Here is a 21,187-nt window from a genome sequence, read left to right as displayed (position 1 = left end):
CCACGTGCCCAGCTCTGTGCACGAGCACGGCACGGGGGCCTGTTTGGCGTGCCGGGCCGGCCCGATATGCCAGGCGGGCTTCGTGGGCCGTGCCAGCCCGAGCCCGGCTAGGCATCTGCACCAGGCTGCCACTCCCTCAACTCAGAATGATTTTAAGATTTCAAATCTAAGATTCAAATTCACAAAAGATCACAAAACAGAAGCACATTTCATGATAACAAATTTATTGAGCTGTTTTGGGTGCTGCCTCGTTAAAAACCTTTGTAGGTAAAACCCCACACCTCGTGAGGACAAAACCCTACAAAGGAAAAGAGTACAGCCAGCTCTAAATGTTCAAATGTTCATCACAAGTTCAAGTCCACAGTCCACAGTCCACACTACATAGTTATACAGATTCAACATCTAGATATAAGTTTTCAAATGATTCTTCAAGTTCTTCATCCTCTATGAGATGCTGAAGTCTTGCATCGGCTTGCTCCCAGTCCTTGATCAGAGCCAACATCTCCACGACCTCAGGGCCCAGACGGCGTCGTCGCTCCTCGATAATCCTGCCAGTCATACTAAATGCAGATTCTGATGATATTGTTGAAACAGGAACAGTCATTACATCTCTAGCTAGAATTGAAAGAACAGGATATGATAGCTTATGCTCATGCCACCAGTTCAAGATATTGAAATCATCATCATACTGGTTAACAGTATCACTGTCCAGGTAGGCAGACAATTCAGAACCAGATAATAGAGAAGCACCAGAAGTTGCAGCTTGCAACAGAGCACTAGCAGAGGTTCTTCTATGCAAGGAGGAAGTAGAACCAGAACCAAGACTAGTAACAGAACCAAGAGTAGTACCAGACAAACTAGAACCAGAAGAAGAAGACTCAACAAGCTGAGCACGACGTTCAGTGAAGTACTTGGCAAAATCTCTAGTGGTTGTTTGCCTAGACACCTTAGCAAATTTAGGATTATGAGCAGTAGTAATGTACTCTTCAAAAGCATCAGACTCACCAATGCAAATAGACAGGTCAAGACGAGCAATTAACCTACACAACTCAGTACGAGCTACTTCTGGTTTGTACTCCCAAAGGTGCACAGAGCCATCAGGATTAAACTTAAGTTGAGTTTGAGTCATGGCATTACGAGATTTCAAAACAGGGCATATAGGAATGTGCCGCTTCAAGTGACCAGTACCATGGGTTGATTTACCAGTGAGGTTTTTCTTGCAATGCTTGCATCTAGCACCAGTTCGACGTTCCTTACCATCAATTACCTCATAGATCTCATCAAAGTCTTTCCAGACCTTGGAGGTGGACGCCCTCCTCTTCCTGGTCGAGCCAGATTCAGTGGCAGCGGCGGTGCTCGCGCTGCCAGTGCCAGATCCAGCGGCCGTCCCCTGAGGAAGTCCTTCTGGATCCAGGTCGATGGCAGCATTGCTCCCAAACAACTCAGCGGCATCCGCAGACAGGTCATCCTCATCATCTCCGCGAAAGCCCATCGACCGCAACTCATTGTTGTAGGAGTCGTCGGCGGCCATCGCCGGTCTTCGGTCCCTCACGGCCTGCACAAGGAGGAGAGACTGTGAGGGGGATTCGTGAGGAAGAATGAGAAGAAAGGCGAGTTCTGACTTACCTTTTGCCGGAGCACCGAAGACCGAAGTTGCCGTCGACGCCCTCACCGGAGTTGCAGGCCACACAGACTCGCAAAGAGGGGACAGGAGGATTCGTGAGGAAGAAGTAGAAGAAAGGAGAGGGGAGGAGGTGAGGGCCTGAGGGGAGCGGCGGATCTGACCGAGCAGAGTCGGAGGAGGTCCACTGGAGCGGCGGATCTGGCCGAGGAGAGGCGGAGGAGGTCGGAGAGCGGCAGATCTACGCCGGACAGGTGGGGTGCAGGTCGGGGTGGAGCGGATCTGGCGAGGAGCGGGGGAGGCGGAGGAGACGAGGCGGCGGCCAGGCGGGCGGGGAATGGAGGGGGCTAGGGTTACCGGCGATCCGTGCGACAGGAGGAGGTCGGAGAGCGGCGGATCTACGCCGGAGAGGTGTGGTGGAGGTCGGGGTGGAGCGGATCTGGCGAGGAGCGGGGGAGGCGGAGGGCAGAGGAGGAGACGAGGCGGAGCCGCGGAGGAGCCAGGGCAGGGAATGGAGGGGGGCTAGGGTTAACGGCGCCCGCGGCCGCCCCCTCCCCCTTATGTGGCCGGCCGGCTCGTGCTGGCGGGCTTCGTGGGCTTCGTGCTCACGGGCCGGCCCACGTGCCGAGTCGGGCCGGCCGCTAACCGTGCCGGGCCGGGCCGGCCCACGTGCCTGCGGCGCGGCCCAGGCACGGCACGACGCCCGTGCCGGGCCGGCCCGGGCCCGTTTACCTCCGTGCCGGGCCGGGCCGTGTACCGGGCCCAATTCCCGTGCTTCGGGCCGGCCCACGGCCCATGGGCATGATGGAAAACTATAGATCCGATCCACCTAGTTCCTTGCAGGTTGGCTTTAGCTAGTTTTTTTTGCGTAAAAGAATCTTGAAAAGGGAAAGAGAACAGAAAAAAAAAGGAATTTAAATACTTAGAAAAAGTAGAAAAAAGGGAAAGTGAATGGCTTAAAAGAGGACTTCAATTATATCTGTGGCTCGGCCGCTCGGGCCTTGCTGTCCACAAATGAGCGAATGGCTGGAGCAGCAGTCCGGACCCATCCACGTATGTTTGCAGGTGAATTTAAAAAGCGGTGCTTGAAGAAGAAAACTAGTGATCACAGATCATTCACAGCAGCACAGTCCACTCGAGAATTACTGGATGATAAATCGTACTTCTGTATTCTTCTTCTTCAATTAAAAAGAAAAGAAAAAAAATGCTGCTGACAACTCGATCGGCATGAAACCGAAGAAAAAAGAGAGAGAGAAGGTAAAACAAACAGTTAGTACAAGAGAGTATGCTATGAGTATGTATGATCAAATCTACAACAACATTCAGATCATATGTGTTCTGCTGCAGTCTACCTATTGATCCATCAAATTAATGTACTTGCTGCCTGATGATGATGGCCTGCCTCACCATGGCATCAGCTAGCTCATCTCTAGCGCTATCCTCTTCCTCATCTCGGCGCTGCGCGCGTCGGAGGAGGTGTCGACGACGAACTTCCTCCAGAACCAGTGCTTCTTCCAGATGTGCGCCATCTCCTCGACGGGCACGTTCTTGGTCTCCGGCAGCAGCATGGCGATGAAGAGCGTCATGAGCAGCACCCATCCGCCGAAGAAGTAGAAGAGCCCGAAGCGGAGGTGGCAGAGCAGCGTCAGGAAGATCTGGCCGATGAAGGCCGTGAAGAACATGTTGACGGCCACCGTGACGCTCATCGCCGCCGTCCGCACCGCCAGCGGGTAGATCTCGCTGGGGATCAGCCACCCCATGGGCCCCCACGACCAGGCGAACCCGGCCACGTACACGCACACGAACAGCACGATGCACATGGCGTACTGCTCGGAGATGGCCCCCGTCCCGCTCATCCCGAACTGCAGCCCGATGAAGGTGCCCACCAGGATCTGAAGAATTTGGATGTTGGATCATGGGAGATGATCCAGATGATCCACCAGGATCAGACACAGAGCATTGCATGCATTCGGAAATAACTTAAGGCAAGCTCTGCTCGGGCGACCTGGGAGATGATCATCTGCGTGCCGCCCTGGAGGAAGAGGGCGCGGCGGCCGACCTTGTCGGCGGTGAGGACGGCGACGAAGGTGGAGAAGACGTTGACGAGGCCGGTGATGACGGAGGACACGAGCGAGGCGTTCTGCTTGAACCCGACCGTCTTGAACAGCACCGGCGAGTAGAACATGATGACGTTGATGCCGGTGAGCTGCTGGAAGAAGGGGATGAGCAGCGCGAACGTCAGCTGGGGCTTGTACTTGCCGCCGAAGAAGAGCTCCCGCCACGGGCTCTCCACGGCCTTGGCGTCCTCGCTCGCCGTCGACAGGTCGTCGAACTCCTCGCGCACGTCGCCGACGCCGCGGATCTGCGCCAGCGTCTTGCGCGCCGTCGCCGTGTCCCCGCGCTGGATCAGCGACGTCGGCGTGTCCGGGATGGCCAGCGACCCCAGCGCGATGACGCCGGCGGGGACGGCGCCGAACGCCACGGCGATGCGCCACCCCCACCCTCCGGGGATCTTGGACGCCAGGTAGTTGGTCATGTTCGCCGTCAGGATGCCCACCGTGATCATCAGCTGGAACATGATGTTGAGCATCCCGCGCTGCTGCGCGGGGGCCATCTCCGAGATGTAGAGCGGGGACGCCTGGATGGACAGCCCGACGCCGGCGCCGACGAGGATCCGGCCGGCGAGTAGCATCGGGAAGTTGACGGACACGCCGCCGAGGCACGCGCCGCACACGTACGCGGACGCGGCGGTGAACAGGGTCCACTTGCGGCCGAAGGACCGGGTCAGGGGCCCGGCGAGGAAGGCGGCGGTCATGGCGGAGAGGAAGAGGGAGGAGCTGAAGAGCGTCAGGAGCTGGCTGTCGAACTTGCAGTACTGGTTCACGACCACCTGCTTCTTCATCTCCTCGTAGATGGACGGGAAGAACTTGACCAGGAACGGCTCCGTCGACGTCAACCCGGCTGCACGATCACCACGGCGGCGGCGACGAAAGCAGCAGAAAGCAGAGAAGACCCCTCGTCAGACGGTCAGAGGCTCGGAGCAGAGCAATCCCTTGATTTGGCATTTCGGCTACAATAAGTATGGTGGTGCTCAGTGCTCACAGGTGAGGCCGATGTCGTAGCCGAAGATGCAGCCGGCGACGGAGGCGATGAGGCAGGCGAAGACGACGATGCCGGTGATCTCGCCGGGGTAGGTCTTGTACCTCGTGGTGTGGTGCACGATCACGGCTCCCGCCATTGTGCCCGGCCCCGGCGGCGGAACCAAACCGGTCAGCCGGCGGGTCGGTCGACGACTGTCTCGGCGGGTCAGGAGGTGTGGGCCCCTCCTGTTGGTCCTTGCGCGCGCGGCGGGGGGAAGAAGAAGAAGAAGAATGCGTCAAGGCGGGAGCGGCGAGCACTTAAACCGGTGAAGGGCCGGCCCGGCGAGTGGTGCGGCGGTCCCGTCCTAAATCGTAGGACGCGTGCCGGTCGTCGTGTCCTCTCCCCCTTCAGGGATGCCCGTCTCCATGGTTTCAAGATCAGCCACGGCTTTCAAGCTTCTAATCTTGGACACCGCGGTTTCCAATTTTAGCATGCTGCGTCATGCACTGCGCTGCACTGCACCCAGGAACTGATGCAGGATGGGCGCCATTCTGTGCACAGCTACCCAGGGACTGCAGGCAACTGCAAAGTTCAATTTCCAAGTCTTGGCTGCATCTGACAGATATAGGAAACAATGAGGAGAAAGAAGCATCGACCAGCATTGGCATTCAAGCTGTAGGTTGATGCTGTAAACAGCTGAGTGATTTACAATTCGAAGGAGAAAAATAAATTCGAGCTGATGAGATCTGGTGCAGTTTCGGGTGGGGAACAGGAGATCTGAAAGGCTGACAGAGCAACTTCCCCGGATTTGGATGACTAAGCAAGGAGTGCCAGGGTTTTTTCGAACGAAAGAGCCACCGGATCATACCCATGCCAATTGCTCAAGCGCTCAGCTCAGCAGGATGGTGCTCAGATTCAGCATAGCCAACGTTCAGCTGACCGTTCGAGCTTTCAGTTTGGGATTCTGTATGTGGATTCTCCTGTACTGAGGATGGCGATTGGCCTTTGAACACGCTCGACGAACACCACTCGTCGATCACTTGTGGTTCTGTTCTGCGACGGGCCGGACTGCGGGGCGGGAGGCGCCGCCCCCGCTGACCGTCGTCGTCACCCGAGTGCTCCTCCTCCGGATCTCCACTCATCCCCATGGGCCGCCGTATCCCCAGCCGGGTCTGTTTCTCCTTGACCCGCTCCTCCGCCGCCGCCGCGCGCCACCCCCAGCCGAGGCGGCCTCCTCGCAGCAGCGCGCTAGTCGTCGAAGTCGCTGCAGGTGGCCGCGGCCGGAGCTGCGGCGAGCGTTTCTCGTTGCTCACACCATCTGTTGCAGAAGCAACTGGAAGTTTCGTCAAGTTCACTGTCAGTGTGATCACTGGAAGGTGATTCTCCAACAATGCCCGCTGCAAATTCGGAGACTTTTTTTTTTTTTGAAAGAGAGGAACTTGCAGACTGCAAGTTTGGGCTAAGCATTGGCAACAGAGGGAGATCCCCCCCCCCCCTCCGAAGAATCAACGTGGGGCTCATAAAGGAGCAAGGACACCAGAAATGAGTGTATCAAGAGAAGAAAGAATTAAATGAGTGTATCAAACGGCTGGCAATTAAAAATTTAAGACAGTGGAACATCCCGGAAGCCAATTTAGACTGCCACGTCATCAATTCTCCCAAATACTGATCCATCAACGATTACTCGAGCACCGAATGATGACCCTATAGCTAGAACTAGCTCGGGGGTAAACAAGCACAGGTTGCCCGGTTCAGGGATATTTACAATCAGCTGAATTCACAAACAGAGTTATGGAATGGGTCACACATCATCACTAATTCATTATTTCAAGGGTAAACACCAACCAATTTTGGCTCTCAAAAAAAAACACCAACCAATTTACGTAAGGATTAGGACATTAGCTACGGCTGCTGCATCTAACAAGATGCTGAAGATAGCAGCAGGAACATAGCAAGAATTACGCCGTTCAGGCTGGACGTTTCAGTCGGAGCGTATTCCTCCCATGAAGGTCCTTGGGTCAGGGCAGGTTCCACTGAACTGAGCCTGAGAAAAGTCGAACCCTGGGTTCTACACATGGGTAAATAACAAAATTAGAAAATGTAAATGCACATTCAAGCTGAAAACGCATATGATAAGGCTAGAACACGTCATGTTGGATTTTCACATCAGCCAATTTCTTTTGAAATACACATTGTTTCAGTTCTCACAAGGATCCTGCAAAAAGTTGGCACGATCATTACTTGAAGCCAGGATAACCTCATTTATCCAATGTTTGACAAAATCAGTCACAAAACTGCTAAATGCTGATAACTGCCAACAGCCTGGACATATATATTATCCTAAAAATGGTTCATTCAGGGTAATTTTGACAAGTACATTGTCTAGGGAAAGGGATGAAGTATCAACTTTCCACACGCACACTACTAAAGAGTAAAGATAGAACATGTTCCAACCATTTGTCAAACCCATCAAGCTGTCAGATCATATGTCGGTAGTCAGATGATCATATGCGAGTTAAAAACACTTAAAATGACTGAAAATACTAGGATCCAACAGCAAAGCATGACCGAATAAATGAAAAAAGGGATGCACATCAACACAGCTAGTACAAAAAGTTGGCTGTACCTCTTCTTGAAACCTTTGCAGCATAAGCCGTTTTTGCTCTTGATCTGCAGCATATGGATCCAAGAGACCTTGCCCTTGTATTGGAGATGACCATGTCTTCCCTTTCTCTCTTTTTTGCAGTGTGATATGCATCTCACCATCCTCTGTATTGTTATGACCATCCTCCATGTTAATAACTATTTGAGTGGAACAGGTGCTGCTGACTTAAATGCCAATACAGACATCTCCATACAACTATGTGTGATTGGCTTCAGGTTCTTGTTACAATATCCTTATGCATCAATATAAAAAAACAATATCATGCTATATTACTATCACTAACAAGTCACAAGGACTGGCTGTTCTAAACTTCACCACAGCACAGAAATATCCTGATTGCCAAATGTAGCAAAAGGTCATCCACTCATCCCCAAATTCACCTGCTCTGTAGACTGAAACGTGCAGCATTTAATTATATAATGGCAAATCGGGAGAAAGGATCTATTTTCCTATGCCCCTAATTGGCCCTGCAAGTGAACTAAACCAACAAACAGATTTAGAAGAGATGCAGTAAAGTTTGTTAGTCTTTCTACTTCTCCACTAACTCAGATTTCAAAAAAAAAAAGTAAATAATATCCCAATAGGTGCAGCAAAGCAACCTCAAAGACAAAGGAACCTCATTATTACTAACTTCATGCTCAATAGATGTTGATTTTGCATGCATGCAGTCAAAATTTAGCGTCTTTGGCCAGTAATATACACAATCAATAAGATTACCAACATGGAAATGATACTTCTTTTGTCATGAAAGATCAAAGATAAGTGTTGGAGACATATGCTGTTATCTAAAATGGCAAGTAAAAACACAAATGGTACCAATTCAGGAGCATTTTTATCCATCGACAATTTCTGCTTTCTAGTTCTGAACTAACCCTGACCAAAACTAAAACCAGTCAATAATGTCCAACAGTTACCACGAAAGCTGCTGATTAACTAACCACTACATTGAATTGGTGAGAGCGCCACGCCAATTCGACAATTAGCAGGGCAATTAGCTTGCATTGCAGATGAATTAAACAGAACAATAATTTTAGTAACTGTCCTCAAATGATGTCAGAAATGATACACAAATCAATGTCTGTCTAGATCCAGTGGCCACAACATTTCACAAATCCACACAGTGAAAACAATAAATGTTGAAGAGCAAGAATTGCAGAGGTGATGGAATTGGGATGCACCTATTGTCCAGAACGAGGAGTCTGTCTTCACGGGGTGCGCCAGGTTGTGCTGCAAAAGCACCCAAAAAAGGGCATCAATCCCCAATGACACGCAACAAAATCCAAGGGGGAAAAAGGAAAAACATCTATCAGCAGGTAATCGAGTGGAACCGAATCAAGCACTGACGTTGAGGTAATAAGGTATGGCGGGTTGCCACGGATGCCAACCTCCATGTGGCCCGCCTGGATGGTGCAGCGGAAGAGCTTGGTGGGTACGCCCTTGGGGAGCTCAATGTACATGTTCACCTCCTCCAGTGTCTGGTCCCACTCGAACACCTTCTGCCCTGCTTATGGCAGGGGCATGGGGATCAAACCCTAGGTCAGAAGGGTAGGGGGCAGCCCCAGAGGAGGCAGACCGTGGAAGGTGCAATGGGGGGAGGCAGCTCACCATTGTGCATGAAGGCGTGGCGCTTCCCAGGGGCCAGCTTCTCCGACATGGCTGGTGCTGGGGTTGGAGCAATGCTCTAGCTATCCTGATGCTTCTAGAAGGTTCTGGACTCTGGGGCGTCCGAGACCCTGCTCAAGAACAGGTGAAGTGCCCTCGAAGACTGCTCACTCTAATAACCAAATACCATCGATAAACTGCCAAGGCCCAAGAGGTTGCCCTTCCTGGTATCCCTTGTTGCCTTGTAGGTGTGCAGATGCCTCCTCCTTCTATCCTGGAAGCACAATAGAATCGGGGAGGAGACAAAGGATACGAGTAAGAGTTATAGAAAAAGAAGGAAGAGCAAGACATGGCCTATGGCTATTATTCTAGTCCAGACTGGCTATTATTGTTGTTACAGAATGTGTCTGATGAGCGATGTGATCTAATAAGACTTGCATTTTATTTTTAGCGACAATAACATTTTTGCATCATTATGGTTCTACATAGGTTGGGGTCTTCTATCCATTTTTTGTTGAGCTATTGGATCACGCTGATGGAAATTTGACAACATGAGAATGATGCTATTACAAGGGTAAGTGTCTTGCTGGATCATGGTAGCCCTAACCAAAATAATAAAACTGTTGAGGAGCAGTACATGGATTACTCCTGGAAATGGCTAGGTAAAAATAAATGTATCTAGAGCCTTCCTGGAGCAAATTGGGAAGAAGCTGGTATGTTGGCCCAGGATAATTACAGTGCTGTATGCTTTTCAGCATGGCATGTTTTATTCAACTGTTAAGTCCTACAGATGAATATACATAAATCAAAATGTACCACAATGAATACAAATTAATCAATTTAACCAAATTATGAACAGCTACATAAAAGAGAAAGCTAATTCCCTCACTTGAATGGCAACATATAAGGCTTTGCATGCAATTTGCTATCGAATGAAGTTCGGTGGTAGATTATATGTGCAAGGACCAATTCAATATTAATACATTCATCTTGATAACTAAACTACTAGAGAAGAGAATAAATATCCATAATCCATTAGACATAACCTTCAGCAATGCTAAGTGTCTATGGCAGTTTCCACAGAAAAAAAAATAGTTACGTTCAATCCTTCATGCATGTACAAGGATCAGCGATCTTAAATTTCTTGTGTAGCTAAGAAGAAGAGGAACACTAGATCAGTTATCAGTAGCACTAATTGATTCGATTAACTCGCTAGCTCTACTTTGATTCCGTCTATTTACTTGAACACAAGGAAGGGGGCAAAATCCAATTATTTGACTAAGGGAAAGGGGGGCTGAAAAGGAAAGAAACTGATTGCTGAAGCGCCGCAGATGTCCCACTGGTGCAAGTTGCTGAATACTGTATCAACAATCGAGGACTGACCTGCTTGGCTGCTTCTACGAGCGCGTGCGGCGGAGATTCGCCTTCGCAAGGCGACGCACCGGCGTGCCGCACTCCCGCTCCCACGCCGCACCGCTGGGATGCACGCTGGCACCAGCAGGCAGCAGCACTGCAGTGCGCCAAGCCGCCAGCGCCGACCGCACGGACAGTCGCCAGTCGGGCACAGCGCGCGCAGCTAGTTCAGCCTCCAGGAGCCGCCGTTGGTGGGATTGTCCGCCGCCGCCGCAGGCAAGGTCTGGCGGTGTCGACGGGATGGAGGGGATGACCACGCCGCCGCTGGGCCCTTCGGGGTTGGGGAAACCTCGGGCAGCAACGACAGCAGGAGGACCGCTGGCTCTTGGCGCACCACCTGCGTCAGGGCGGAGGCGGGCACCGCAGATCGATCGGGAGGTCGAGGAAAATGCGTTTTGGGAAGAAACGATGGATCGATCGTCCCAACGCCCAACTCGCTTGTTGGTTCGACCCGGTTTCCGGCACGCGACACCGTTTTTTTTTCTGTGTTTCGTTCTCTCCTTTCTTCACTTGCCATGCGCCCATGCCACATCAGAATTTTAATTTTATTTCGGTGGCATTCTAATGATTTTATAAACACCAGTTTACGGGTCTCTTCGGAACGGCGGGACGGTGTTTGAAGAGACTCGTGTTTGAAACGGTGACCACTGCACTAAATCCGCCAACTCTTTCCTTATATTAAGGCTCTGTTTGGATGTCGACATTGGAGGATATAGTATTAAATTGGGTTAATACCAAATCCCCTATGGTATTAAAATAGGTAACGATTCAAATTCAGTTGTTTGGATGATTATTGAATTGACTTTTCGAATTCTAGAAAGCAACCAAATACGATTCCTGTTTGGATGTCCACAAACATGGGATTGGCATTTGCCCTCTGACCCTCTCCCTTCCGCTTGCGCATGGCGTTTTGCTCCAGCACAACTCGCTGGCGGCTGCAAGGAGAGGAGGGGCCGCAGCTAGGAGGAAGAAGAGGAGGGTGTCGCGTCGGCGAGGAAGAAGAGGAGAGGGCCGCGGCCGCGAGGAAGAAGATGGGGCCACGTCGGCGAGGAAGAAGAGGGGGCTGCGTCGGCGAGGAAGACGAAGATGGGAAGTCAGCCACGAGGAAGAAGAGGTCCGCGGCCGCAAGGGAGAAGAGGAGGGGAAACCGGGCGCGGGGAAGGAGGGGGGACGTGGCTGCGAGGGAGAAAAGGCGGAGGGGGCTGCGGTGGAGGTTGGGGGTGGAGCTTCAGTGGCAAAGGTCGGGCCGGCGTGGGTTGTCACGAGGACGCGAGGTAGAAGAGCAGAGGATAAGGGCAAGGGACAGCAAGTGGAGTGAATACCAGTTGGCATTGGGGGAAGTTTCCAATGCCGATTCCAAAATCATCCAAACACCAGATATTGGATGGCTAGAATATCAATTCCGAATTCCATGCCCCAATGTCTACATCCAAACGGGCTGTAAATGTTTTACCGGATCAGTTCATATTAGCGGAGGTCTCATTTCATTGAAACAAAATTTTTAGGTCTCATTTGGTTTTTTAAATAACTGTCACATCAAATGTTCGGATGTCAACTTAATATAAAACTAATTGAATAAATTGCAATTAGAGTTCTAGACGAATCTATTAAGTATAATTAATGCACGATTAGTAAATGGTTATTGTAGCAATTAGTTATCAAATTCTGGACTAATTAAACTTAACAGATTTATCTCGTGATTAAATCGCGACTTATAAAATCAAATTTGTAATAAACCTATGTTTAGTGCTCCTATTTGATGTTTAAACATTCGATGTGGCGGAATTTATGACTTAAAAAACCAAACCTGCCCTTAAGAAACTCCATCAAAAATGAGATAGGACTAAGACTGCAAAAGTCGTAATATTTCAATGATCAGTGCACAAGCCAACTGAACACTAAAGATTTGTACAATCAAAAGAGATATTTGCAGGGAGACATTTTAGCACGAGGTGCACGTGATCGAAAGAGGCAGACCGGTTAGTGAGGCTGACTGAGCAGGTACGGAGTTGCATACGGAGTACTCCTAGTCCTAGGCCAGTAGTACTGCCGGTCAATTAGTACCGCCGCCCATGTGATGTACCAGTGCGCCTCCGTTAGTTCAGAATGTACGGCCAGTACTAAGGCCGTGTTTAGTTCGGTAGGGTGTAAACGCAAAAAAAATTTGCGTTTCGAATCTTTTCAATTTGAAGCACTAAATGAAATCTATTTATAAAATTTTTTGTACAGATGGGTTGTAAATCGCGAGACGAATCTAACGATGCTAATTAATTCATGATTAATCAATAATTAGTGAATGATTACTGTAGCATCACTGTTGCAAATCATGAATTAGGTAGGCTCATTAGATTCGTCTCGCGATTTACAGCCCATCCATGCAAAAAGTTTTATAAATAGACTTCATTTAATACTTCAAATTAGCAAGATTCCTTTTCACTTTAATGCGTTTACGACTTTTTTGCGTTTACGGGGTGGAACTAAACACACCCTAATCCTAAGGGATAATATAATAATTAGAACGAAATTTGGCACTCCAGATAGCATTATTGAAGATTTAAAAAAACATTGCACAGCAAAACTTGCAGAATTACAATCTCGCTCAGTCAAAGGCAAAAAAAGAAGAATTTTGTACATCTAGACTTGAATGCAGTTGTCAGACGAATAATCCCTCTGAATGTGCAAACAAAGTTGCAGTGTCCTAGTGTACCTGCTAAATGCTATTTAATTTCAGCTACCACCAAAGCCCAGCCATAGCCATGTAAAATGCTGGTCCTCAATAGAATTCAATACGAGAGAGAAAGGATGGCAAAAGTTTCTTGAAAGATCATATAATATGCTCAAACCTTTTATATACCACTACATAACATTGCAATTTGCAACACATGGATGAGCATGAAATGTCTACTCAGCACCCACTTTTCTGTAGGACCTGGTAGCTATAAAGAGCAAGGACCTAGGAGCACAAAAGTATGGTTAAAGGGAACAAATCAAGGGTGAGTACCCCAGAAAATGAGTGTATCAAGAGAAGTAAAACAGCAACGAGGGAGTACCTGAATTTTAGTTATTATATTAGGTAGACAGTTGTCGGCTAGTAGCTCACTTTTTAATTTACAGCTTGCGATAATTCTGTAGGCTACCTTTCTTTTTGGGAGATTGTTTGAAGGGTTGTTTAGGCAGACATGCAATGTTAATCTCTTTGTGGATGGTATAGGACTATTTGCTTCTCCCTTTAACACATTTTGTTTCATTATATGACATGACTTTCACCAACCATGACTCTATTAATATATCATTTTGTGATATGAACTTTTAATCACAAGTACTTTTGAATACGAATTTAATGACATCACTTTTGTATCACAAAAGTGATATGCTAGGTGGGTATAGTACTCCCTCTGGTCTTCAAAATACAACTTTGACTTCTTGTTTCTATAAAAATATTTATCAAAAAGAGATATATGTATGCTTTTATGAAAGTATTTTTCAAGATAAATCTATTCATATAATTTTCAAATTTTCAAACTCACTCGAGAGTTATTCATAATTTATATTTTCAAGGTTTAACTCAAATTTTATCCTAAACAACTTCCTTTACGAGTAAGGAGGGAATACATTCTTAGACAGATAAGTAAATCCAGTGATAATAAACTGGGGCCGTACCCCGGGCCGTATGAACTGTAGCACATAGGCCAAGGACCACGACCATGAGGCATACAAATAAATGCAGTCCTAACACTAAATCACAGACAACCCCACCCACCCACCCAACTAGCAGGTTTCTTACAGACCACATATCTGAGTAGCTGCACAGATACTGTTGCAATACAGTGGAATGGAAGGACAAAGGTAAAGCTGGTGCTACAAAGGACACCAAAAGTTTTAAGAGACGTTAAGAGAGCATACATACATATATTTGTAATTTAATTGATCATGGTTTTAAAGAGGATAAAGAGTAATGCAAGATGTGCTGTGAAAGATTGGAAGTAGAAGCCACCTGGCAAGCCAACCAGCAACCCTATCCAATTCGTTGCAAGGGAAAAGAAGAGCAGCCCAAACAGCCATGCCATATGCACAGGCATTTCATCAGCTGATATATGATTGGTTCTTTCTGGTTATCACACAATAAGAATATTGCTCTCTCCCTCGGCTTGACTCCATAGAAAGAACTTTCCCTTCAATTTTAATGAAACATCCATTTACCAAACATTTAAATGCGAGTCCAGGGCCATATAAACGTTCATCTGATCACCATCATTTAAAATGTGAGTGCAGGATCATAAACACATTCAGGTACTTGTAGAAATGATCAAAGGACGAGACGTAATTTACAGACTGACAGCACACCAGAATACTAGATAGTTCAGATGCCCGAATATTAGAAATGTAGCATAGCATCTGAATGCTTCTCAAGTTTTCAACTCTTCATAAAACTAATACATAATGGTTAAATCAATATGTCAGTTCTTTCAAATAAAAAACAATATGTCAGTGTTAAAGATTCAAAGTTTGGATTTAATATGTGTATTTAATTACCAAACTGGGCCTAATGACCTTTACTTATTGAAAAGATGCTTCACGAAAATTGGGTTGGGGATCTTCTAAAATTTAGAGATATTCATATCTTACAAAGAATGACATAAAGCTAAGGCCCAAATAACATCAATTTTGTGTCACAATAATCCTGGTAGAACCACAAAAGGCTCAAAGCCTAAAACTAAGACACATGAATATATTATTGAGATATTAATTATACTAAAAAATTGGGACAAGAAAAGAAAGTTATCTCTGAGGTCAAGTCAAAATAGAATTGGACGTTGCCTACTAGAAGTACCCACACAAGCCTAAATCAATAAATCCGCAAATCCTTGGGCAAGGGCAACATTCCTTCCTGTTATTGTTTTCTTTTTTAGGTTCTTCCTGTTATTGTTATTACTGCCAACCTAACTTACATGGGACAAAAGGATATGATGTTATTATTTCTGCTGTTCTTATTCTAAGTATTGAAGGTAGGCTTCCACAGTTACTTACAGACACCATACAAGTCCCTTCAAAAGAAGACTTATTAAGCCACAAGAAAAGCTAGAATACATTACTCAAAAGAACTATGGGTAGTGTTGCAAACAATAGTCACCTACATGCCTAAGATATCCAACATATCCTACAGATTGAATAAGAAATATCTTAACAAAGTTTGGAGTGTGGAGATATAACTATACCAGGCTTCAATGATAAAACCATGCACCAACCCTGCAAGGTCAATCCTAGACCCACCACTAATTTACAGAAAGTAGGATACACCTTCTTTTCCTCACCAGCATAAGCAATCTTTTCCGAAGCAGCATACCACACTCTTTAAGATCTTGTAAGCATCCTCTTATTCCTGTATTTTGCAAGTTGGCAATATAAGTTGAGGATATAGATAGGTAAAGTATATTTTTCAATAAAGTTGTTCTACAATGATTGCAGATTACAGAATAAAAAATATTAATGAAAAAAATCTGGCGTTAACGAAGAAATCACAATAGACCTTCCAGGTCACAGTATTTAAAAGATGTTTTGGGGGGATTCTCACGTTGATTGAACACATAGTTTGCTCCATAGGCAGACTTCAAGTGTGCACTTATATTATATGTAAACAAGTCAAAAAGAGTGTTGACTTCCATTCCACATCTGGAGCAGTACAGACAGATAAAAATCGAAGGCAACGATATATTGCATATTAATAGTCAAGTACTCAAGTGGTCATCAGGTTGTTTGCAACAGAAAGATAGAAATTCTGTATTGTTTGTCTTGCAACACTCAGCTTCATAAATCATTAAGTCCAAAGTCCAGCTCCATAATTTCACATCAAGTGTGATTCCTAGTAGCTTGACAATCCTGAGCAGCCCAAACTTTAAGAATTGCTAAATTCAAGAGGGATATGAAAGGCTACACATAAATATCAGTGCTTCGAACATTCAAGTGCATAAGAAGGTTCGAAGATATTGGATGCCTTTACCAACATTATCCATATCATTTCACTATGCTGTGTGGCTCTACAGCTCTGCATGGTTTGAAAGGATAAGGCACAAGTGCCAAGCACTAAGGTGATATGGCTTTCACTTCATAAAAGGAGCACCATTGAATTTCCACAATGTCACCCCCCCCCCCCCCCCCCACAAAATCCAACGTACACGCAAAAAAATATTACCAACCATCAGCATGAAATTGCTACACTCAACATTCCTTAGTGGCTTTATCACTGCAAAGCTAGCTAAGTGCACCCCAACACTTCACCCCATTTATCTCCACCACTACTCAATGGCCCAAACATCGAACAAGAACACTTAAGGTCCCCCAGACAACCAAAATTAGCAAATATAAATTCAGCCACCTCGACAGCCAAGTATAAAATATTTAAGGCTGAACTAATACTATCAACAGCACACTGTCAGTTAGGTCATAAAAAATTAGCAAGATAACCTATTTCCTATTAATCGAAGTGTTGCAGAATTGCGACCAGTGCACCATCTCAAATATCCAGTAGCCTTAAAAATCTTAATTGCTAGTAGTGAGTAAAGCTCATTTCCCCCATCTGCAATTCTGCTTCCACACAAAATCAGTAATAATTTTGATTGGTTGTAGTATAGTAGCCATAGTAGAGCAACTTCGAAGATAGTTATAGATAATCACACTAAAAATATCAGAACAATAAACATTACATTCATACATTTATAAAGATGCATTAAAAGAAAAAACATAATCATCCAATAATTCCACATACATCAGGTACCAGCAGGATGTAATCTTCACATAAGTATAAATTTCATAATAGTTGTCATTGTATGGCAAGCATGTTATTTTGGCATGAAGGTAACAAACCAACAACATAGTACGGAAACATGTTCGCTCTTTGTCATGAAAAAAGAATCAAATATGGTTCCAAATATACATTCACTTTCTTATTGGACTCCATGGGAACAGCTATAAACAAGATGCTAGATAGCCAAACAGGGAAGACCTATATAGTTCACAGATATAAGATAAATACCACGATGCAAGGGCCACAAATAACAGTTCCCCTACAGGATTTACAGATATCATGGATTCAATCTGCAAGAAAGTTTAGTGTACAGAAGTTCATACAATCATATCTATCTGACGATAAAACACATGTTCCATGCTGGCACTGGCAGTCATATCTAGGCTTAAACCATATTTTTACACAAATGGAGCATCCAGATACAGAGTCCATAAATACCAAGGTAACATAATCGTATCTACAAAAATTTTCCAAAGATACCCTGATGCATCATTTTACAGAAACCACTAAAAACAGGTGACAAATTATATGAACTTTGATTTATCAGATTCCTTCTGTATCTAGGAAAAACCTAGACAAAATAATATAATGTTATTTCAGGATTAACCAAGAGAATTGCACAAGCTCCAGTTAACTCTTTAAGTAATCTGGAATACACAGTTAACTTACCAATTCTAATGTACAACAAAACTAATCCACACCAAATAAAATGAAGGTGGTTCTGTTCCAATAGATGGTTGGTTGTGTAACAGCAACTTATAAGAAGCTAACACCAAAGAGATGCCTGATAATTCTTTGGGCATTCACACAAGCTGGGAAGGAGAGGCTGGGGATGGCAGAATAGGAAAATGTGGCAGATCAGATTACCTTGCATCTCAACCACTATGCCAGAATATTTCAGTAACATGAATTGTAAAAAACATATATCAAACTCTGTATGCCTTGCACATTTCTTTTCCCCATGTCTGGTATCTAACAGCTAGAAATCTAAAAATTTATGAGCAGAAACTGGACTACAACAATATTCTGCTCATATAAATCTAAAACCTGACAAAGACCTCCGAATGCAATGGTTGGATCTGAGGACCATCAGGCTCACTGAAACTTATCTGGCTGTTTGCTGAAGCTCTTTCCAGATGTAATATTTCTGTTTTAAGAAAACTGGGCAGCACATCTGACTGAATCTTGCGGAGTCCTTGTGGGTGATCCTCCATAGGAGCAGTCAGAATTAGTTTCTTCAGACAACTAGACTTTCTAAGAAGAAATTCTACTAGTTGCATCTCATTACGGTGCCCCTTGAAATTTGTCATCTTGGCTAAACAAAGGTTTTCTAATCCACCTTTTGGTGGCTCTTCCTCTGCCACCGCCAAGAAATTCTCCGTGAATGAATCATGAATGTTCGTCGGGAGCTGCATGTTCAGCGGAACATGTTGAGAAACATATCAGATGGCCATAGACAAATTAGCAATCGAATGCAAACTTTTGCATGAAAGAATAAGCAAACAAATACCTGCACAAAGAGCCGCTCCAGCTGAGGACATGAACAAGTCTTGAGGAAGCTATAGATGTCAGCAAGGTTGGAGTTGGCCATGCCGAACATGAGGAAATGGAGCTCTCTCAAGCTGTGCAGATTGCACTCCACTACGGTCTTGGCTGTGGAAGCAGAGATGTACTACAAGGCAATACGAACAAGTATAAGCATGTAAGCAATGAAATGGGCTGAAAGGAAATTGCATAGATCCCTGATCAGACCTGGAGCGCAATGCTGCAGAGGGTGAGGACGCTGAGGTTCGATAGGCGAGAAACTGAGGTGGGCAAGTTGGTGGGCGGCAAGCCGGTCTCTGGCCCGCCGGAGCAGAGGTAGAGATGCTCAAGTGACCCTGAAGCACCAGAAAGGATGTTGCTGGAGAGGAAGGCGCCGCTGAAGCGGAAGGACCGGAGGCGTGGCGCCACTGGGACTCGCAGCTCGGTGGTGCGGGAGCAGTCGACGATGGTGAAGCTCCTGAGGTTGGGCACCCCCACGGCGCTGAAGTCGACACGTCGGAGGCGGCGGCAGTAGCGGAGATCGAGCTCCCGTAGGCGGGGGCAAGCGGCGGCGACCCGGCGCAGCGCAGCGTCGGTGAGGAAGACGGAGTGGAGGTGGATCACCTCGAGCGTGGCGACCATCGCGTTGGCGGCCGCCGTGAGGTTGAGCCCCCGCACGGAGAGGCGCGCGAGCAGGCGGCTCCCCACGGGGAAGTGCGCGGTGAGCATGCCCCGGCCGCGGGTGGCCCCGCCGCCGCCCCCGCGCGACCCCCTCCCCGCGGCGCCGTCGAGGCGGAGGTGCAGGTCCTCGACCTCGCACGCGGCCGCGTAGTCGAGGCAGCGCCTGAGGTCCGGCTGCGTGAGCTGGCCCCCGTGGAAGGCGAGCGCGAAGCAGTCCATCCGGCGCCTCCCGCGGCGGTCGATGACCCCGAACTGCTCCACCCGCGCCGCCGCCCCCGCCGCGCCGGGCGGGAGGCGGATGCGCAGCGAGGATGGCTCCGGCCAGCGCTGCTCCCAGAGGCCCCGCCACCGCGAGGAGAGCGCGCCGGTGCGGATGGCCGATTTGAGCGGCAGCAGGCTCAGAATCTGCAGCCGCAGCGCGTCCGGCAGCTCCGAGATGCGGTCCACCACCTCCTCCTCCTCCTCGTGGCCCCCACCACCTCCCACCCGGCGCCGCTTCTCGCCTCCCCCCGCCATTCCGCTCCGCCCCCCGACCCCTACCCGGGCCGCATCGGGCGAGGATTCCACGGGGTTTGGCTGGGCTGGGCGCCGCTACAGGGACGGGAGGAGGAAGAAGGGGAAGGGGGAGAGACGTGTGGAGGCGTCTTGCTCGCCGCCTGCCCGCTGCGGTGGCCTCTTGTGCTCGCTTCCCTCTCCCTCCTTTCCTCTCTCTCTGGCCTCGGCTGGTGGCTGGCTGGCTGGCTACTTGTTGGGTGGGGTGCGCGGCGCGGGTCACCCGGCTCACGCTCCTCCGCTCGCTCTCCCCTCCTTTGCGTCGCGGTGCGCTGCGACGTTGCTTTACCGTTCGGGCTTTTCGCCGGGTCGCCGGCTGCGACCTTTTCACACCATCACACGGCCCTCCCCGTCCTCCCTTCGGTTTCGTTTCTTTCCTTCTCTTCCCCCTTTTTATCTGGTTATTACAGGGATAAAACTGATTGGATACGAACAGATATAGTTGATATTATATTTATTTTTATATTTCTACTTAGATTCGAATAGTATAATATTAGTTTTTTTAGAAGAAAAATATATTGATCTTAGCGCATTACACCGGCTCTTTTACAAACAGGATCCCAAAGAAAAGAAAAATTACAAAGAAGTCCAAAGCTCCTGTACATCTTCCTCGAAACCTTCAAAGATCCGTTCGTCACCGCCGTCGAAGCCGCTTCCCAATCGTCGTCGGGCACCAGAGCCAGTCTCCACAAGGTGGAGGCCGCAGAGGAGGGCTTACTTCTATGCGAATCAGCTGAGTACACTGCCTCTCAGGCGCATCGGCCAACTCCCGTCCCCACGACGCATCCTTCGATTCCACCGCCGGCAACCCGAGCAAAGCTCATATTTTCACTAAAGATCATCTTCCTCGAAATTAACAGGGTTAACAACATCATCACCTGAAGAAGACGACGATGCGCCGGCCCTTGACTCCTGGACAGGTCTCCCCAGCCTCTCCGTTGACGTCGGAGTAGATCGCCATCGGAGAACGGAAGATGCTGGGAGAAATTATTACGCTGTGCCGCCGTCGTTTCCGCATCGCCAGCGTCGCCAGGAAAAGCAAGCCGCAGAGGAGCCACACTCCTCCGGCAAAACTTAACTCCACCGCCGAATATCGACGATGAGCAAACCCTAGATCTAGGTGGACTCGACTAAGACCCTACAAAGACAGGCGATCTGTTGAAGAGACGGATCCCCGCTCCACGTCACCACCGGCAGCGAGGCCGGAGACGAGGGAACGGGGGCCGCAAACGGCGGCGGCGGCGGC

At 47.9% G+C, this 21,187-nt stretch overlaps 4 protein-coding genes across 9 annotated transcripts; all 4 read right to left on the bottom strand.

The window, feature by feature from the left end:
* Window positions 1-385: 385 nt before the first annotated feature.
* Window positions 386-2,076, bottom strand: LOC120648113. Its single transcript, XM_039924872.1, has 2 exons — window positions 1,627-2,076; window positions 386-1,555 (listed from the first exon to the last, which is right to left on the bottom strand). The coding sequence occupies exon 2, from the start codon at window positions 1,529-1,531 to the stop codon at window positions 386-388; it is 1,146 nt and encodes a 381-aa protein (XP_039780806.1). The 5' UTR covers window positions 1,532-1,555; window positions 1,627-2,076.
* Window positions 2,077-2,763: 687 nt separating this feature from the next.
* On the bottom strand, window positions 2,764-5,725 carry LOC120657602 (sugar transport protein MST5-like). Its single transcript, XM_039936001.1, has 3 exons — window positions 4,724-5,725; window positions 3,627-4,582; window positions 2,764-3,513 (listed from the first exon to the last, which is right to left on the bottom strand). Exons 1-3 carry the CDS (start codon window positions 4,857-4,859, stop codon window positions 3,040-3,042), a joined length of 1,566 nt encoding a protein of 521 aa, XP_039791935.1. The 5' UTR covers window positions 4,860-5,725; the 3' UTR covers window positions 2,764-3,039.
* Window positions 5,726-6,304: 579 nt separating this feature from the next.
* LOC120657674 (nudC domain-containing protein 2-like) lies at window positions 6,305-10,935 on the bottom strand. 6 transcript variants are annotated; one of them, XR_005668495.1, is made up of 6 exons: window positions 10,353-10,935; window positions 8,973-10,112; window positions 8,712-8,868; window positions 8,546-8,594; window positions 7,329-7,471; window positions 6,305-6,770 (listed from the first exon to the last, which is right to left on the bottom strand). XR_005668495.1 is itself a non-coding variant. In XM_039936177.1 (6 exons), the coding sequence occupies exons 2-6, from the start codon at window positions 9,019-9,021 to the stop codon at window positions 6,684-6,686; spliced, it is 441 nt and encodes a 146-aa protein (XP_039792111.1). In that variant the 5' UTR covers window positions 9,022-9,243; window positions 10,353-10,912; the 3' UTR covers window positions 6,305-6,683. The 6 variants fall into 6 exon arrangements, 4 of the variants coding, with proteins under 4 accessions (XP_039792111.1, XP_039792117.1, XP_039792106.1 ...); XR_005668487.1 differs by having other exon boundaries at window positions 8,973-9,243; window positions 10,353-10,893; XM_039936177.1 differs by having other exon boundaries at window positions 6,305-6,772; window positions 7,334-7,471; window positions 8,753-8,868; window positions 8,973-9,243; window positions 10,353-10,912.
* A 5,136-nt stretch (window positions 10,936-16,071) lies between these two features.
* Window positions 16,072-20,140, bottom strand: LOC120657525 (F-box protein At5g03100-like). Its single transcript, XM_039935884.1, has 3 exons — window positions 18,937-20,140; window positions 18,695-18,856; window positions 16,072-18,593 (listed from the first exon to the last, which is right to left on the bottom strand). Exons 1-3 carry the CDS (start codon window positions 19,903-19,905, stop codon window positions 18,225-18,227), a joined length of 1,500 nt encoding a protein of 499 aa, XP_039791818.1. The 5' UTR covers window positions 19,906-20,140; the 3' UTR covers window positions 16,072-18,224.
* Between the last annotated feature and the right edge of the window lie 1,047 nt (window positions 20,141-21,187).

This window comes from Panicum virgatum, chromosome 1K (assembly GCF_016808335.1).
Source record: "Panicum virgatum strain AP13 chromosome 1K, P.virgatum_v5, whole genome shotgun sequence".
Classification (NCBI taxonomy): domain Eukaryota; kingdom Viridiplantae; phylum Streptophyta; class Magnoliopsida; order Poales; family Poaceae; genus Panicum; species Panicum virgatum.
This window is presented reverse-complemented; position numbering and strand designations above follow the sequence as displayed.

Excerpts from the sequence above, each read along its gene's own strand:
- LOC120648113 (XM_039924872.1), bottom strand. The coding sequence starts at position 1,531 with ATGGCCGCCGACGACTCCTACAACAATGAGTTGCGGTCGATGGGCTTT.
- LOC120657602 (XM_039936001.1), bottom strand. The coding sequence starts at position 4,859 with ATGGCGGGAGCCGTGATCGTGCACCACACCACGAGGTACAAGACCTAC. Across the intron at positions 4,583-4,723 it reads CTACGACATCGGCCTCACCT|CCGGGTTGACGTCGACGGAG; the intron begins GTGAGCACTGAG and ends GTGATCGTGCAG. Across the intron at positions 3,514-3,626 it reads CGCAGATGATCATCTCCCAG|ATCCTGGTGGGCACCTTCAT; the intron begins GTCGCCCGAGCA and ends CAAATTCTTCAG.
- LOC120657674 (XM_039936183.1), bottom strand. The coding sequence starts at position 9,021 with ATGTCGGAGAAGCTGGCCCCTGGGAAGCGCCACGCCTTCATGCACAAT. Across the intron at positions 7,472-8,545 it reads CTCCTCGTTCTGGACAATAG|AGGATGGTGAGATGCATATC; the intron begins GTGCATCCCAAT and ends ATAACAATACAG. Across the intron at positions 6,771-7,328 it reads TGCAAAGGTTTCAAGAAGAG|AACCCAGGGTTCGACTTTTC; the intron begins GTACAGCCAACT and ends ACCCATGTGTAG.
- LOC120657525 (XM_039935884.1), bottom strand. The coding sequence starts at position 19,905 with ATGGCGGGGGGAGGCGAGAAGCGGCGCCGGGTGGGAGGTGGTGGGGGC. Across the intron at positions 18,857-18,936 it reads TCTGCAGCATTGCGCTCCAG|TACATCTCTGCTTCCACAGC; the intron begins GTCTGATCAGGG and ends ATTGCCTTGTAG. Across the intron at positions 18,594-18,694 it reads TGGAGCGGCTCTTTGTGCAG|CTCCCGACGAACATTCATGA; the intron begins GTATTTGTTTGC and ends CTGAACATGCAG.